Source organism: Lathyrus oleraceus, chromosome 1 (assembly GCF_024323335.1).
Source record: "Lathyrus oleraceus cultivar Zhongwan6 chromosome 1, CAAS_Psat_ZW6_1.0, whole genome shotgun sequence".
In the NCBI taxonomy this organism is placed as follows: Eukaryota; Viridiplantae; Streptophyta; class Magnoliopsida; order Fabales; family Fabaceae; genus Lathyrus; species Lathyrus oleraceus.
Window position 1 is genome coordinate 285572693 of NC_066579.1, and position 17903 is coordinate 285590595.

Here is a 17903-nt window from a genome sequence, read left to right on the forward strand (position 1 = left end):
GGAGTTATCAAGTCTTAAACATAGGTATGAATATTAAGAGTAATATTTATACTGGATTGACCCGCTATGAGAATACTATATTGAATGTTATGCAAAGTGTCATAAGTTATTCTCATGGTGATAATGGTGTATACCACCCTTCGACCTGAAACCACTATGGACCCTAGATGTAGAGTCGAGTGCCTTATTGTTGATCAAACGTTATCCATAACTGGATGACCATAAAGACAGATGATGGGTACTCCACGAAGCATGCTAAGGGACATGAGTGACCTAGATGGAATTTGCTCATCCTGCATAACAGGATAAATGTCTATGGGCCCAATATTGAACTGGACAAGGATGACACGGTCTATATCTTGTGTTCAATATAGACATAAGGGCAAAGGGTAATTGTACACATAAGTATTATCACAGAAGGATTTGTCAGATCACATGACATTTTTGTGTCTTGGGTAGCAATGATGTGTTGCTAGATACCGCTCACTATTTATTATGTTAAATACGTGATTTAATATAATTGTCAATGCCGCGAAAACCTACAGGGTCACACACAAAGGGACAGATTGATGAGAGATAGAGTAACTAAGGAATACCGTAATGTACGGTGCACTTAAGTGAATTGTAGAACATCGTAAGGTACGTTGTACTTAAGTAGAATACGAAATATGGTAAGGTACCACGCGCTTAAGTGATATTGGCATATTATAAGATATAGGCCACATACACTTGAGTGGGCTTTTTAGCTTGCAACCCACATAAGTGGTTCTATAAATAGAACCCTTGTGTAGAAGCATTTGTGCAGTTGCAATTTTGTTTCTCTCTCTCTCTCTCTCTCTCACTCAAAGCCTTCATTCGTAGCAGCTAGCACTGAGATTGAAGGAATCCGTTCGTGTGGACTGAGTAGAGGCGTTGTCATCGTTCAACGTTCGTGATCGCTCCGTAGATCTGCATCAAAGGTTACAATCGCCACAAGAGGTAACGATTCTATCACTGATCATGCCCATTCGTAAGGATCATTAAAGGAGAAATTTTAAATTCCGCTGCATTTTGGATCGCTCTTCTCCTTCAGTTATGTTGTGTGCATGATACATAATTAACCAGAGATGAAGACTCGAGTTAGGATTTGATTAGAAACCCTGTAGAGCCGAGTGGATCCATAGGATAGGAGAACTCACTTAGATTATTATCTCATCCCATTATTATTGCTATTTTCCAGGTATTCCTTGCAGGTTAAACTCAAAAGAAGCTTGCCGCTACGCGAAAAATACAGAGTCACCATCAGTTTTTTATTTATTCCAAAGGAAAGGGAAAATATCGAGAAAACCCCAAATAATGGTCATCACAACCACGAACAGGTTCAGAATTCGGTTATGCAGGAGGAAGGTATTAGCATCCCTCACATCCATGGTACTCCATGGGAACCATCTAGGATGTTTGCGCTTATGTGGATGTTGTTTATCGAATGTTTTCTTGCTAAAGATTTGTGGAGTGAAGGTAGATTTTAAATTAGTGTGCTCGCCAAAGATTGGGTCCCTGTGCCTACGTATGCCCACTTATTAAAGTGAGAAATCAGAGCCTCGTAGTTCGTGGGTTTAAAAGGTTTGTTTGTTTAAGATTTTATTACCTTGAAGAAGGGTTTTCAATTGTGTCTCCCGAAGGCTCAAACAAAAGGTTTGAATGCATTGACTTGTTTTTAGGTTTTGAGAAAGTGTTATTGATTTTGGATTGCACTAAAGACTATGGATAAAGGTGAACACCTCGAAATACCAAGCCAAACGTCTTGTGTTTAAAGTATTCAGAACAAGTTTAGGAAAGCTCCATTCTCATCCCTTATTTACCACTTAAGGCTCGTGACGTACAATCCTAATCGCCATTTATTGTATTTTTGAGTTTGATTTAAGAAAAGACCGCTTGACGTTGGATCAAGGGTTTGCTTATTGAGTTTGATTTAATAAAAGACCGCTTGACGTTGGATCAAGGGTTTGCTTATTGATAATGAAAGAGTGATCGCTCCTAATGCCTAAGGAGTAGCTATAAAGCAATAAAAGAAAGCAAGTAAAAGCATACATCGGAAAGGGGAGAGGGGTACATGTAAAGTACAAGGGAATGCGAAAATAAAATCAATCGAATGGAAATTAATTCTAAAGTCTAAGCTCTATCTAAACATGAATTAGAATCAAGGTTAACCACATGAGAAATAATAGCTAGGAATGAATATACGACAATCTAAGTTGAACTATTTCTAAGCATAGGGGTACAATCGTCAATTCACAATTATGGTTTAATATCTATACATGAAAATTTCAATTAAAGTCAATTAAATTCTAAACTAAATTTAATGTTTCTAATTATCCTTTTCTAATTTCTAAAACTATTTACTTTTAATATTAAAGTTATTTCTAATATATTCTAATCCTAGAATTAATTCTAATTGTTCTAAGTAACCTTTAATTCTAATTCTTCTAATTAAGCCTAAACTTCAAATTAATTCTAAAAAAATTTCTATCTAAATCTAAATCTATTACTTAATTCGAATTCTAAATTTTAATCGTCCTATTCTAAGTTTCTAATTAACCAAAAATCCTTAAAATTCTAATTACCATCTAATCATCATTCTTAAGATCCACTTATAAATCCCTAATCAATTTCCTAATATTCTAAATCCTAGTGAATCTCTAACTAGAAGCTAAATTAACCAAAAAACAATAAAAAAAAAGAAAATAGTGCAAAATTCTGGAAGTGGGCCTCGTATGAACAGAGGTTGTGAGCCTAAACACAGGGGTGTAAGCTGAAAAATGTATGGGCCATAAATTCATTTCCAAGCTCAAACAGGGGGTGTACTGGCCATGTGAGGGGGTGAGCGAACCAGAATTCGCTTTGGGCTCATTCTAAGGCTTAAGGCCCAACGCCGATGGTTAGCACAGGGAGGATCAAAACGGAGACTCCATTCTCCTGCTTGTCTTACGCTAACGGTCCAACAGAAAAAGAAAGGGAACTAGGTCGCGGCGGCAAAAGACCTAACCGCGTCGGCCTAAGTCGCCGGCGGCGACGAACTGAAACGACAAATATTCCCCAAACCACCTCCGCGTTAGTCTCTCCTATCCATAACCCAATGCGACCTCCTCCACTCAACCACAAAGAAATGTTAACGCATGATCCCACGGCGATGCGTCGAAATGAAAACAAGAACCGGTTCAAACAAACGTCTCGCCATGGCGCACGAAGAAGAAAGAAACCAACACGAAGGAAAGAGGACCTACCGGCGATGACGGTGGCGAATCCACCGGCGAACCTCGGTCGAAGCTCAGGTACTTGCTCCTCCTTCCACCGATTCTTCGATCTTGCTTCCTCTCTCTTCTGCTACGATGATTTGTGAAGACCTGTTGAATTATCACGATGCGATGCTGAATTGATTCGCTTGACCGAATTGTTGTAGGATTGGTGGTTCAGTTATGGTGAAGTGTTGATGGAAGAGCGAAGAATTGCAGAAGTGAATCGGGACGAAGGTTCTGAATTGGATTTAGAGTGTGTATCAACCTTTCTCCCTCATTTTCTGCGTCTGTGAATTTTTTTTGAAAAAATGGATCCCTAATTTCCTTCTCTCTTCTTCTGTGATATTGATATGCTGTGATGTGAATATCGAGTGAATCCAAGAGAGGAAAAATGTGAGGGATTGAGAGGGAGAGTGATGAGGATTGCGTGACGGTTTTACAGAAAAATAACTGAATCCATCTTCTGTGAGAACTTGCAATTATTTATAGTGATGAGAGGGTGAAGAAATTCTGTTAGAGATCCATTGTTAGTTAGAAATGCAATAGGTTGTTAGAAGTTTGTTAGTTGTTAATTTTTTCTGTTATTGATTTTGTGAGGTTTTTCAAGTTATGCCGGTTTTGGTTCATGTGAATGCAGGTTTTGCCGTCGTCGCCGTTGGTCGTGTTAGCGGCTTTTGCTACTGCTGGCTTGTGGCTTGGAAGCTCGCGTGTTAATTTAAAAGGTGCACTTTCAAAATTAACCCCACCAGGTGAATTGGAAAGCGTGAAGCCAAAATCAATATGAATGATATGACCCTCTTCGTCCAATAGGAGATTCCCGTTATGCCTATCCTTCGGATATGGATTACCTCCCGTGAAAAATCCACTGCATGTAATCCAGTTTTCAAATCCACCCGTTCAATCATTTTTCTAACCATCTAATCAATGTACTGTATTAGAAATCAATGGTTAGCATTTCACTGGACATAAAAGTGCACGGGAGAGGATCTCTTCCCCTATCCTTCACATGTAGAAAAGTAGCACACCAGCGAATATCCAGCCATACTCAACAAATTTCCTCTGGGCAAGTTTAAAACTTGGAGAATTTTCTTGATATTTAGCATCGAAGAATTTACGTAAACTTGAGATGTTGGGATATCTACTTTTGATCTGAGTGTAGAGAAGCCGTATATGGAATTGTTTCAATGAGATACACAAAACTTCATAAGGGCGGAGCCAAAGCGGTAGACCAGCTTCTTGGAAAATATCATAGAAGTGGGAAATTAGTTGAACATCCAGATGCTCCTGCCTGCAATCATCTCAACTCTTTACAATAACCGATCGCAAGTCCCAACTAGGTAACTTCCCGTACATCGAAGCCTTGCGTACCCTATCTTTCTTTACCTCCCAAAGTTCACCGGACAAGGCATCACTGGCTTTGGGGGTAATTCCATTGGCCCTCGGTTGTGCATCTGATGTGTCTTGGCCAGTCTTCGGTAGAAGTTATCTCGTCGCTTTTGAAGATGCTAGATATTTTAAAGAGACAAATCATTTGAGACAATAAATAATAATTTGAATATTATTCTTTTTAAAAATATGAAAATTAGTGATCTCCTTCTTAAGTTAAAAAAACATTTTCACAATTATTTAAATATTTATCTATAACTATTATCTCAAAACACTAAATTTTAACTCAATTGATATTTTTATTATTTTTAGGAATATTAAAATTAGTGATGTCTTTGTTAAGTTAAGAAAAATATTTTCTCATGAAAATAAATTTTAACTCAACATATATTTTTGTTCTTTTTAGTAATATTAAAATTAGTAATCTCTTTATTAAGTTAAGAAAAAATTTCAAAATTATTTAAATATTTATCTATAAATATTCTCTCAAAACAATAAATTTCAACTAAAATTTTCTCTTCAATGTCGAATTCTCATATTGAATAAGCGAGAAAGAAGGTTAACTCCTCACCTTTAAAATATAAATATTCTCTCAATTCATTAAAAAAACCAAATAACATGGCGAACTAAGTTTGTTCAAAGCAAATATTTCAAATAAGAACACAAACCATTCCAATAAGTAAAATTATTGAAAGAAAGACCAATGTTTGCTACGCTATCATCACATTAGTTTCCCTCCATAAAAGATATGAGCAGCGAAAAATTTAATATTTTTCTCTATAGTTTTACAATTATGCCAAATGTTCTTCATTTCCAAGGAACCAATAAATTATAACTAAACGCTACTAAAACTATAGATGAATCACTTTCAAGCCATGGGTTGAATTGATTCTTATTCGCAATAATATTTGAGTTTCTCCAAACAATTATGCTTGAAAGGATGTAAAAAAGTTCAACTTCTTAGAAAAGAAGCCTAAGAAATAAACAACCATGTTTCTGAACATACATCCACATGCTGAAGAAGCACTGATTGATGAACCATTAGTATTACCCTTTTTACATCTATCAATTGGAGGCTGCCATAAAACTACTTTAAAATAACAGATATTTCGAGCCAGGCCAAAGCCCAAAAAGAAGATTATGAATGACCAATTATTCTCTCCTTTTAAATACTCCTCTTTCGCGCCAAAGCTGGTATGAGACTCATTTTCCCAAGATATTATTCACCTCGAGGTTTCCCATAACTAACTTGAGTGTTGTTGTGCTAACCTTGAAGGTCCACCCTTTCTCCACATCAGAGCTGCAAGCATCATCTTCCATACTATGACATACCTCTCTCATTCTTATTCCACCATTGAACATTGACGCCGTCTGTGAGAATCTACAATTGATTCCTACTAAATTTCATAATTGAATATTTTTATTCCAGATCTTCATATATCTAAAAATTACATCAAATGGAGACGATTCCAGAGGTTCCTGAACTAAGACGTATCCTGATACTGCTTATTGATACTGTTGGGGAAGGTATATTCAATCGAACTGCGTCAACTTCGAGATGAGACGCACTCACTAACGTAGAATGGAGAGATGCAAGACCGAACCCGAATTTGGTTGCGACGACCATCTTCTTTTTTCTGTTAAGGATTTTATCAATATTTTCTCTTTCCTTTACAATAAATGAAGTTTGGTGGCGACTTTGTATGTTTTTTCGTAGAGTGAGAAGCCTTCCTCAGACAATTAGAATGATGTGGTGAGCTTTCTCCCACATCATAGGCTATTGGACATCCTTATCCCATTTACAAGATGAATAATTGATTGGCGGTAAAGAATAATATCTAATCGAATTTGGATAATTTGACTAAGAATAATATACGATCGAGGGATAATTAATAATTGAAAATTAGAATGTTTCAATCAGTCAAATATTAATTCATACTCTCTCACACTCATCATAAATGCCCTCTTTTAATTTTGCAACATTTTTAAGATAATGATCAATTATGTTCATTACGATGATATAATTTCCTTAAAAATTCTAGTTAATGGAATTTTTATTTAAAATGAAATACGTTAATAATGATATAATAGTAAAAAGATGCATTGATATTTTAAAGAGACAAATCATTTGAGACAATAAATAATATTTTGAATATTATTCTTTTTAAGAATATCAAAATTAGTGATCTCCTTCTTAAGTTAAGAAACATTTTCACAATTATTTAAATATTTACCTATAAATATTATCTCAAAACACTAAATTTTAACTCAATCGATATTTTAATATTTTTAGGAATATTAAAATTAGTGATCTCTTAGTTAAGTAAGAAAAATATTTTCTCATAAAAATAAATTTTAACTCAACATATATTTTTGTTCTTGTTAGTAATATTAAAATTTGTAATCTCTTTATTAAGTTAAGAAAAATTCTCAAAATTATTTAAATATTTATCTATAAATATTCCCTGAAAACAATAAATTTCAACTAAAATTTTCTCTTGAATGTTAAATTCTCATATTGAATGAGCGAGAAAGAAGGTTAACGCGCTCTACCATCAGAGTTACATCCCCATTTTATAACTCAGTTAGTTTTATTAAAAAAACCATAAAACATGGCGAACTAAGTTTGTTCGAAGCAAAAATTTCCAATAAGAACACAAACCATTCCAATAAGAAAAATTATTGAAAGAAAGACCAATATTTGTTACGCTATCATCACATTAGTTTCCATCCATTAAAAGATATGAGCGGCGAAAAATTTAATATTTTTCACTATAGTTTTACAATTATGTCAAATGTTCTTCATTTACAAGGAAACAATAAATTATAACTAAACGCTAGTAAAACTAGAGATGAATCAGTTTCATGCCATGGGTTGAACTGATTCTTATTCACAATCAAATTTGAGTTTCTCCAAATAATTCTGCTTGAAAGGATGTACAAAAGTTCAACTTCTTAGAAAAGAAGCCTAGGAAATAAACATCCATGTTTCTGAATATACATCCACATGCTGAAGAAGTACTTATTGATGAACCATTAGTATTGTCCTTTTTACATCTATCAATTGGAGGTTGCCATAAAACTACTTTAAAATAGCAGATATTTCGAGCCAGACCAAAGCCCAAAAAGAAGATTATGAAGGACCAATTATTCTCTCCTTTGAAATACTCCTCTTTCGCGCCAAAGCTGGTATGAGACTCATTTTCCCAAGATATTATTCACCTTGAGGTTTCCCATAACTAACTTGAGCGTTGTTGCGCTAAACTTGAAGGTTCACCCCTTTCGCCACATCAGAGCTGCAAGCATCATCTTCCGTACTATGACATACCTCTCTCATTCTTATTCCACCATGGAACATTGGCGCCGTCTATGAGAATCTACAATTGATTCCTACTAAATTTCATGATTGAATATATTTTTTCCAGATCTCCATATATATAAAAAATATTTCAATGGAGACGATTCTAGAGGTTCCCGAACTAAGACGTATCCTGATACTGCTTATTGATACAGTTGGGGAATATTTATTCAATCGAACTGTGTAAACTTCGAAATGAGACACACTCACTAACATAGAATGGAGAGATGCAAGACCGAACCCGAATTTGGTTGCGACGACCATCTTCTTTCTTCTGTTAAGGATTTTATCAATATTTTACCTTTCCTTTGCAATAAATAAAGTTTGGTGGCAACTTTGTGTTTTTTTCGTAGAGTAAGAAGTCTTCCTTTGACAATTAGAATGATATGGTGAGCTTTCTCCCACATCTTATACTATTGGACCTCCCTGTCCCATTTACAAGATGTATAATTGATGGGCTGTAAAGAATAATATCTAACCGGATTTGGATAATTTGACTAAGAATAATATCTTATCGATGGATAATTAATAATTGAAAATTAGAATGTGTCAATCAGTCAAATATTAATTCATACTCTCTCACACTCATCATAAATGTCCTCTTTTAAATTTGCAACATTTTTAAGATAATGATCAGTTATGTTCATTACGATGATATAATTTCCTTAAAAATTATAGTTAATGGAATTTTTATTTCAAATTAAATACGTTAATAAGAATATAATAGTAAAAAGAGGAATTGATATTTTAAAGAGACAAATCATTTGAGACAATAAATAATAATTTGAATATTATTCTTTTTAAGAATATCAAAATTAGTGATCTCCTTCTTAAGTTAAGAAAACTTTTTCGTAATTATTTAAATATTTACCTATAAATATTTTTATTATTATTAGGAATATTAAAATTAGTGATCTCTTTGTTAAGTTAAGAAAAATATTTTCTCATAAAAATAAATTTTAACTCAACCTATATTTTTGTTCTTTTTAGTAATATTAAAATTAGTAATCTCTTTATTAAGTTAAGAAAAATTCTCAAAATTATTTAAATATTTATCTATAAATATTCTCTTAAAACAATAAATTTAAACTAAATTTTTCTCTTAAATGTCGAATTCGCATATTGAATGCGCGAGAAAGAAGGTTAACTCCTCACTTTTAAAATATAAATTTCTCTCAATTCATTAAATTTCAATTTAACAAATATTTTATAGTTTTTTCCCCGTACCTCTCGCATGCTAAGCGAACGCTCTACCATCTGAGCTACATTCCCATTTTATAACTCAGTTAGTTTTATTAAAAAAACCATATAACATGGCGAACTAAGTTTGTTCGAAGCAAATATTTCAAATAAGAACACAAACCATTCCAATAAGTAAAATTATTGAAAGAAAGACCAATGTTCGCTACGTTATAATCACATTAGTTACCCTCCATAAAAGATATGAGCGGCGAAAAATTTAATATTTTTCACTATAGTTTTACAATTATGCCAAATGTTCTTCATTTCCAAGGAACCAATAAGTTATAACTAAACGCTAGTAAAACTAGAGATGAATCACTTTCATGCCATGGCTTGAACTGATTCTTATTCACAATAACATTTGAGTTTCTCCAAACAATTCTGCTTGAAAGGATGTACAAAAGTTCAAATTCTTAGAAAAGAAGCCTAGGAAATAAACATCCATGTTTCTGAACATACATCAACATGCTGAAGAAGCCCTGATTGATGAACCATTAGTAATGCCCTTTTTACATCTATCAATTGGAGGCTGCAAAAAAACTACTTTAAAAAAGCAGATATTTCGAGCCAGCCCAAAGCCCTAAAAGAAGATTATGAAGGACCAATTATTCTCTCCTTTTAAATACTCCTCTTTCGCGCCAAAGCTGGTATGAGACTCATTTTCCCAAGATATTATTCACCTTGAGGTTTCCCATAACTAACTTGAGCGTTGTTGTGCTAACCTTGAAGGTCCACCCCTTTCTCCACATCAGAGCTGCAAGCATCATCTTCCATACTATGACATACCTCTCTCATTCTTACTTCACCATTGAACATTGGCGCCGTCTGTGAGAATCTATAATTGATTCCTACTAAATTTCATAATTGAATATATTTATTCCAGATCTCCATATATATAAAAATTACTTCAAATGGAGACGATTCCAGAGGTTCCTGAACTAAGACATATCTTGATACTGCTTATTGATATAGTTGGGGAAGGTTTATTCAATCGAACTGCATCAACTTCGAAATGAGACGCACTCACTAACGTAGAATGGAGAGATGCAAGACCGAACCCGAATTTGGTTGCGACGACCATCTTCTTTTTTCTTTTAAGGATTTTATCAATAATTTCCCTTTCCTTTGCAATAAATAAAGTTTGGTGGCGACTTTGTGTTTTTTTCGTAGAGTAAGAAGTCTTCCTCCACAATTAGAATGATGTGGTGAACTTTCTTCCACATCTTATACTATTGGACCTCCCTGTCCCATTTACAAGATGGATAATTGATGGGCTATAAAGAATAATATCTAACCGGATTTGGATAATTGTACTAAGAATAATATCTAATCGATGGATAATTAATAATTGAAAATTAGAATGTGTAAATCAGTCAAATATTAATTCATACTCTCTCACACTCATCATAAATGTCCTCTTTTAATTTTGCAACATTTTTAAGATAATGATCAGTTATGTTCATTACGATGATATAATTTCCTTAAAAATTATAGTTAATGGAATTTTTATTTGAAATGAAATACGTTAATAAGGATATACTAGTAAAAAGAGGCATTGATATTTTAAAGAGACAAATCATTTGAGACAATAAATAATAATTTCAATATTATTCTTTTTAAGAATATCAAAATTAGTGATCTCCTTCTTAAGTGAAGAAAACATTTTCATAATTATTTAAATATTTACCTATAAATATTTTTATTATTTTTAGGAATATTAAAATTAGTGATCTCTTTGTTAAGTTAAGAAAAATATTTTCTCATAAAAATAAATTTTAACTCAACATATATTTTTGTTCTTTTTAGTAATATTAAAATTAGTAATCTCTTTATTAAGTTAAGAAAAATTCTCAAAATTATTTAAATATTTATCTATAAATATTCTCTTAAAACAACAAATTTCAACTAAAATTTTCTCTTGAATGTTGAATTCTCATATTGAATGAGCGAGAAAGAAGGTTAACGCGCTCTACCATCTGATCTACATCCCCATTTTATAACTCAATTAGTTTTATTAAAAAACCAAATAACATGACGAACTAAGTTTGTTCGAAGCATATATTTCAAATAAGAACACAAACCATTCCAATAAGTAAAATTATTGAAAGAAAGACAAATGTTTGCTACGCTATCATCACATTACTTTCCCTCCATAAAAGATATGAGCGACGAACAATTTAATATTTTTCAATATAGTTTTACAATTAGGCCAAATGTTCTTCATTTCCAAGGAGCCAATAAATTATAACTAAACGCTACTAAAACTAGAGATGAATCATTTTCATGCCATGGATTGAACTGATTCTTATTCACAATAATATTTGAGTTTCTCCAAACAATTCTGCTTGAAAGAATGTACAAAAGTCCAACTTAGGAAAGAAGCCTAGGAAATAAACATTCATGTTTCTGAACATACATTCACACGCTGAAGAAGCACTGATTGATGAACCATTAGTATTGCCATTTTTACATCTATCAATTAGAGGCTGCCATAAAACTACTTTAAAATAGCAGATATTTCGAGCCAGACCAAAGCCCAAAAACAAGATTATGAGGATCAATTATTTTCTCCTTTTAAATACTCGTCTTTCGCGCCAAAGCTGGTATGAGACTCATTTTCTCATGATATTATTCACCTTGAGGTTTCCCAAACTAGCTTGAGCGTTGTTTTGCTAACCTTTAAGGTTCACCCCTTTCTCCACATCAGAGCTGCAAGCATCATCTTCCATACTATGACATACCTCTCTCATTCTTATTCCACCATTGAACATTGGCGCCGTCTGTGAGAATCTACAATTGATTCCTACTAAATTTCATAATTATATATTTTTATTCCAGATCTCCATATATCTAAAAATTACATCAAATGGAGACTATTCCAGAGGTTACTGAACTAAGACGTACCCTGATACTGCTTATTGATAACGTTGGGGAAGGTCTATTCAATGGAACTGGGTCAACTTCGAAATGAGACGCATTCACTAACGTAGAATGGAGAGTTGCAAGACCGAACCCAAATTTGGTTGCGACGACCATCTTCTTTTTTCTGTTAAGGATTTTATCAATATTTTCCCTTTCCTTTGCAATAAATAAAGTTTGGTGCCGACTTTGTGTTTTTTCGTAGAGTAAGAAGTCTACCTCGGACAATTAGACTGATGTGGTGAGCTTTATCCCACATCCTATACTATTGGACCTCCTTGTCCCATTTACAAGATGGATAATTGATGGGCTGTAAAGATCAATATCTAACTGGATTTGGATAATTTGACAAAGAATAATATCTAATCGATGGATAATTAATAATTGAAAATTATAATGTGTCAATCAGTCAAATGTTAACTCATGCTCTCTCACACTCATCATAAATGTCCTCTTTTAATTTTGAACCATTTTTAAGATAATGATCAGTTATGTTCATTACGATGATATAATTTCCTTAAAAATTATAGTTAGTGGAATTTTTATTTGAAATGAAATAAGTTAATAAGGATATAATAGTAAAAAGAGGCATTGATATTTTAAAGAGACAAATCATTTGAGACAATAAATAATAATTTGAATATTATTCTTTTTAAGAATATCAAAATTAGTGATCTCCTTCTTAAGTGAAGAAAACATTTTCATAATTATTTAAATATTTACCTATAAATATTTTTATTATTTTTAGGAATATTAAAATTAATGATCTCTTTGTTAAGTTAAGAAAAATATTTTCTCAAAAAATAAATTTTAACTCAACATATATTTTTGTTCTTTTTAGTAATATTAAAATTTGTATCTCTTTATTAAGTTAAGAAAAATTCTTAAAATTATTTAAATATTTATCTGTAAATATTCTCTTAAAAAATAAATTTCAACTAAATTTTTCTCTTAAATGTCGAATTCTCATATTGAATGCGCGAGAAAGAAGGTTAACTCCTCACTTTTAAAATATAAATTTCTCTCAATTCATTAAATTTCAATTTAACAAATATTTTATAGTTTTTTCCCCGTACCTCTCGCATGCTAAGAGAACGCTCTACCATCTGAGCTACATCCCTATTTTATAACTCATTTAGTTTTATTAAAAAAACCATATAACACGGCGAACTAAGTTTGTTCGGAGCAAATATTTCAAATAAGAACACAAACCATTCCAATAAGTAAAATTATTGAAAGAAAGACCAATGTTTGCTACGTTATAATCACATTAGTTTCCCTCCATAAAAGATCTGAGCGGCGAAAAATTTAATATTTTTCACTATAGTTTTACAATTATGCCAAATGTTCTTCATTTCTAAGGAACCAATAAGTTATAACTAAACCCTAGTAAAACTAGAGATAAATCACTTTCATGCCATGGCTTGAACTGATTCTTGTTCACAATAATATTTGAGATTCTCCAAACAATTCTTCTTGAAAGGATGTACAAAAGTTCAAATTCTTAGAAAAGAAGCCTAGGAAATAAACATCCATATTTCTGAACATACATCCACATGCTAAAGAAGCACTGATCGATGAACCATTAGTAATGCCCTTTTTACATCTATCAATTGGAGACTGCCATAAAACTACTTTAAAAAAGCAGATATTTCGATCCAGACCAAAGCTCGAAAAGAAGATTATGAAGGACCAATTATTCTCTCCTTTTAAATACTCCTCTTTCGCGCCAAAGCTGGTATGAGACTCATTTTCCCAAGATATTATTCACCTTGAGGTTTCCCATAACTAACTTGAGCGTTATTATGCTTACCTTGAAGGTCCGCCCCTTTCTCCACATCAGAGCTGCAAGCATCATCTTCCATACTATGACATACCTCTCTCATTCTTATTCCACCATTGAACATTGGCGCCATTTGTGAGAATCTATAATTGATTCCTACTAAATTTCATTATCGAATCTTTTTATTCCAGATCTTCGTATATCTAAAAATTACATCAAATGGGGATGATTCCAGAGGTTCTTGAACTAAGGCGTATCCTGATACTTCCTATTGATACCGTTGGGGAAGATCTATTCAATCGAACCGCATCAACTTCGAAATGAGACGCACTCACTAACATAGAATGGAGATATGCAAGACCGAACCCGAATTTGGTTGTGACGACGATCTTCGTTTTTTTGTTAAAGATTTTATCAATATTTTCCCTTTGTTTGCAATAAATGATGTTTGGTGGCGACTTTGTAGTTTTTTCGTAGAGTGAGAAGTCTTCCTTGGACAATTAGAATGATGTGGTGAGCTTTCTCCCACATCTTATGCTATTGGACCTCCTTGTCCCACTTACAAGATGGATAATTGATGGGTGGTAAAGAATAATATCTAACCGGATTTGGATATTTTGACTAAGAATAATATATAATCGGTGGATAATTAATAATTTGAAATTAGAATGTTTCAATCAGTAAAATATTAATTCATACTCTCTCGCACTCATCATAAATGTCCTCTTTTAATTTTGCAACATTTTAAACATAATAATCAGTTATGTTCATTACAATGATATAATTTCCTTAAAAATTATAATTAATGGAATTTTTATTTGAAATGAAATACGTTAATAAGGATATAATAGTAAAAAGATGCATTGATATTTTAAAGAGACAAATCATTTGAGACAATTGATAATAATTTGAATACTATTCTTTTTAAGAATATCAAAATTAGTGATCTCCTTCTTAAGTTAAGAAAACATTTTCACAATTATTTAAACATTTACCTATAAATATTTTCTCAAAACACTAAATTTTAACTCAATTAATATTTTTATTATTTTCAGGAATATCAAAAAAATAGTGATCTCTTTGTTAAGTTAAGAAAATTATTTTCTCCTAAAAATAAATTTTAAGTCAACATATATTTTTGTTCTTTTTAGTAATATTAAAATTAGTAATCTCTTTATTAAATTAAAAAAAATTCTCAAAATTATTTAAATATTTATCTATAAATATTCTCTCAAAACAATAAATTTCAACTAAATTTTTCTCTTGAATGTCGAATTCTCATATTGAGTGAGCGAGAAAGAAGGCTAACTCCTCACCCTTAAAATATAAATATTCTTTAAATTCATTAAATTTCAATTAAACAAATATTTGATAGTTTTTTTTCTTCTCCAATTACTTATTTATGGAGATGCGGGGTATCAATCCACGTACCTCTCGCATACTAAGCGAGCGCTTTACAATCTGAGCTACATCCCCATTTTATAACTCAGTTAGTTTGATTAAAAAACCATATAACATGGTGAACTAAGTTTGTTCGAAGCAAATATTTCAAATAAGAACACAAACCATTCTAATAAGTAAAATTATTGATAGAAAGACCAATGTTTGCTACGCTATCATCACATTTGTTTTCCTCCATAAAATATATAAGCGGCGAAAAATTTAATATTTTTCAATATAGTTTTACAATTATGCCAAATGTTCTTCATTTCCAAGGAACCAATAAATTATAACTAAACGCTACTAAAACTAGAGATGAATCACTTTTATGCCATGGGTTGAACTAATTCTTATTCATAATAATATTTGAGTTTCTCCAAACAATTCAGCTTGAAAGGATGTACAAAAGTTCAACTTCTTAGAAAAGAAGCCTAGGAAATAAACATCCATGTTTCTGAACATACATCCACATGCTGAAGAAGCACTGATTGATGAACCATTCGTATTGCCCTTTTTACATCTATCAATTGGAGGCTGCCATAAAACTACTTTAAAAAAGCAGATATTTCGAGCCAGACCATATCCCAAAAATAAGATTATGAAGGACCAATTATTATCTCCTTTTAAATACTCCTCTTTCGCGCGAAAGGTGGTATGAGACTCATTTTCTCAAGATATTATTCACCTTGAGGTTCCCCATAACTAACTTGAGCGTTGTTGTGCTAACCTTGAAGGTCCATCTCTTTCTCCACATCAGAGCCGCAAGCATCATCATCCATACTATGACATACCTCTCTCATTCTTATTCCACCATTGAACATTGGCGCCGTCTGTGAGAATCTACAATTGATTCCTCCTAAATTTCATAATTGAATCTTTTTATTCCAGATCTGCATATATCTAAAAATTACATCAAATTGAGACGATTCCAGAACTAAGAAATATCCTGATACTCCTTATTGATACCGTTGGGAAAAGTCCATTCAATCGAATTTCGTCAACTTCGAAATGAGATGAAGTCACTAACATAGAATGGAGAGATGCAAGACCGAACCCGAATTTGGTTGCGACGACCATCTTCGTTTTTCTGTTAAGGATTTTATCAATATTTTCCCTTTCCATTGTAATAAATAAAGGTTGCTGGCGACTTTTTATTTTTTCTTAGAGTGAGCTTTCTCCCACATCTTATGTTATTGGACCTCCTTGTCCCATTTACAAGATGGATAGTTGATGGGCGGTAAAGAATAATATTTAACCTGATTTGGATAATTTGACTAAGAATAATAACTATTCGATGGATAATTAATAATTGAAAATTAGAATGTATCAATCAGTCAAATATTAATTCATACTCTCTCACACTCATTACGATGATATAATTTCCTTAAAAATTATAGTTAATGGAATTTTGATTTGAAATGAGATACGTTAATAAGCATATAATAGTAAAAAGATGCATCGATATTTTAAAGAGACAAATCATTTGAGACAATAAATAATAATTTGAATATTACTCTTTTTAAGAATCTCAAAATTAGTGATCTCCTTCTTAAGTTAAGAAAACATTTTCACAATTATTTAAATATTTATCTATAAATATTATCTCAAAACACTAAATTTTAACTCAATTGATATTTTTATTAGTTTTAGGAATATTAAAATTAGTGATCTCTTTGTTAAGTTAAAAAAAATATTTTCGCCTAAAAATAAATTTTAACTCGACATATATTTTTGTTCTTTTTAGTAATATTAAAATTAGTAATCTCTTTATTAAGTTAAGAAAGATTCTCAAAACTATTTAAATAATTATCTATATATATTCTCTCAAAACAACAAATTTCAACTAATTTTTTCTCTTTTATGTCGAATTCTCATAATGAATGAGCGAGAGAGTAGGTTAACTCCTCACCTTTAAAATATAAATATTCTCTAAATTCATTAAATTTCGATTAAACAAATATTTGATAGTTTTTTTTCTCCAATTACTTATTTATGGAGATGCGAGGTATCAATCCTCGTACCTCTTGCATGCTAAGCGAGCGCTCTACACTCTGAGCTACTTCCCCATTTCATAACTCAGATAGTTTTATTAAAAAAACCATATAACATGGCGAACTAAGTTTGTTCGAAGCAAATATTTCAAATAAGAACATAAACCATTGCAATTAGTAAAATTATTGAAAAAAAGACTAATGTTTGCTACGTTATCATCACATTAGTTTCCCTCCATAAAAGATATGAGCGGCGAAAAATTTAATATTTTTCACTATAGTTTTACAATTATGCCAAATGTTCTTCATTTCCAAGCAATTATGCTTGAAAGGATGTACAAAAGTTCAACTTCTTAGAAAAGAAGCCTAGGAAATAAACATCCATGTTTCTGAACATACATCCACATGCTAATGAAGCACTGATTGATGAACCATTAGTATTGCCCTTTTTACATCTATCAATTGGAGGCTGCCATACAACTACTTTAAAATAGAAGATATTTCGAGTC

At 32.0% G+C, this 17903-nt stretch overlaps 1 protein-coding gene across 4 annotated transcripts; it reads left to right on the plus strand.

Annotated features, from left to right (window-relative positions):
* The first annotated feature begins 2864 nt into the window (after positions 1 to 2864).
* LOC127130728 (uncharacterized) lies at positions 2865 to 4836 on the plus strand. 4 transcript variants are annotated; one of them, XR_007806486.1, is made up of 3 exons: positions 2867 to 3311; positions 3440 to 3509; positions 3913 to 4836. XR_007806486.1 is itself a non-coding variant. In XM_051059699.1 (2 exons), the coding sequence occupies exons 1-2, from the start codon at positions 2915 to 2917 to the stop codon at positions 3987 to 3989; spliced, it is 474 nt and encodes a 157-aa protein (XP_050915656.1). In that variant the 5' UTR covers positions 2865 to 2914; the 3' UTR covers positions 3990 to 4836. The 4 variants fall into 4 exon arrangements, 2 of the variants coding, with proteins under 2 accessions (XP_050915656.1, XP_050915661.1); XR_007806485.1 differs by having other exon boundaries at positions 2868 to 3311; positions 3440 to 3528; XM_051059699.1 differs by lacking the exon at positions 3440 to 3509 and having other exon boundaries at positions 2865 to 3311.
* The last annotated feature ends 13067 nt before the right edge of the window (positions 4837 to 17903 follow it).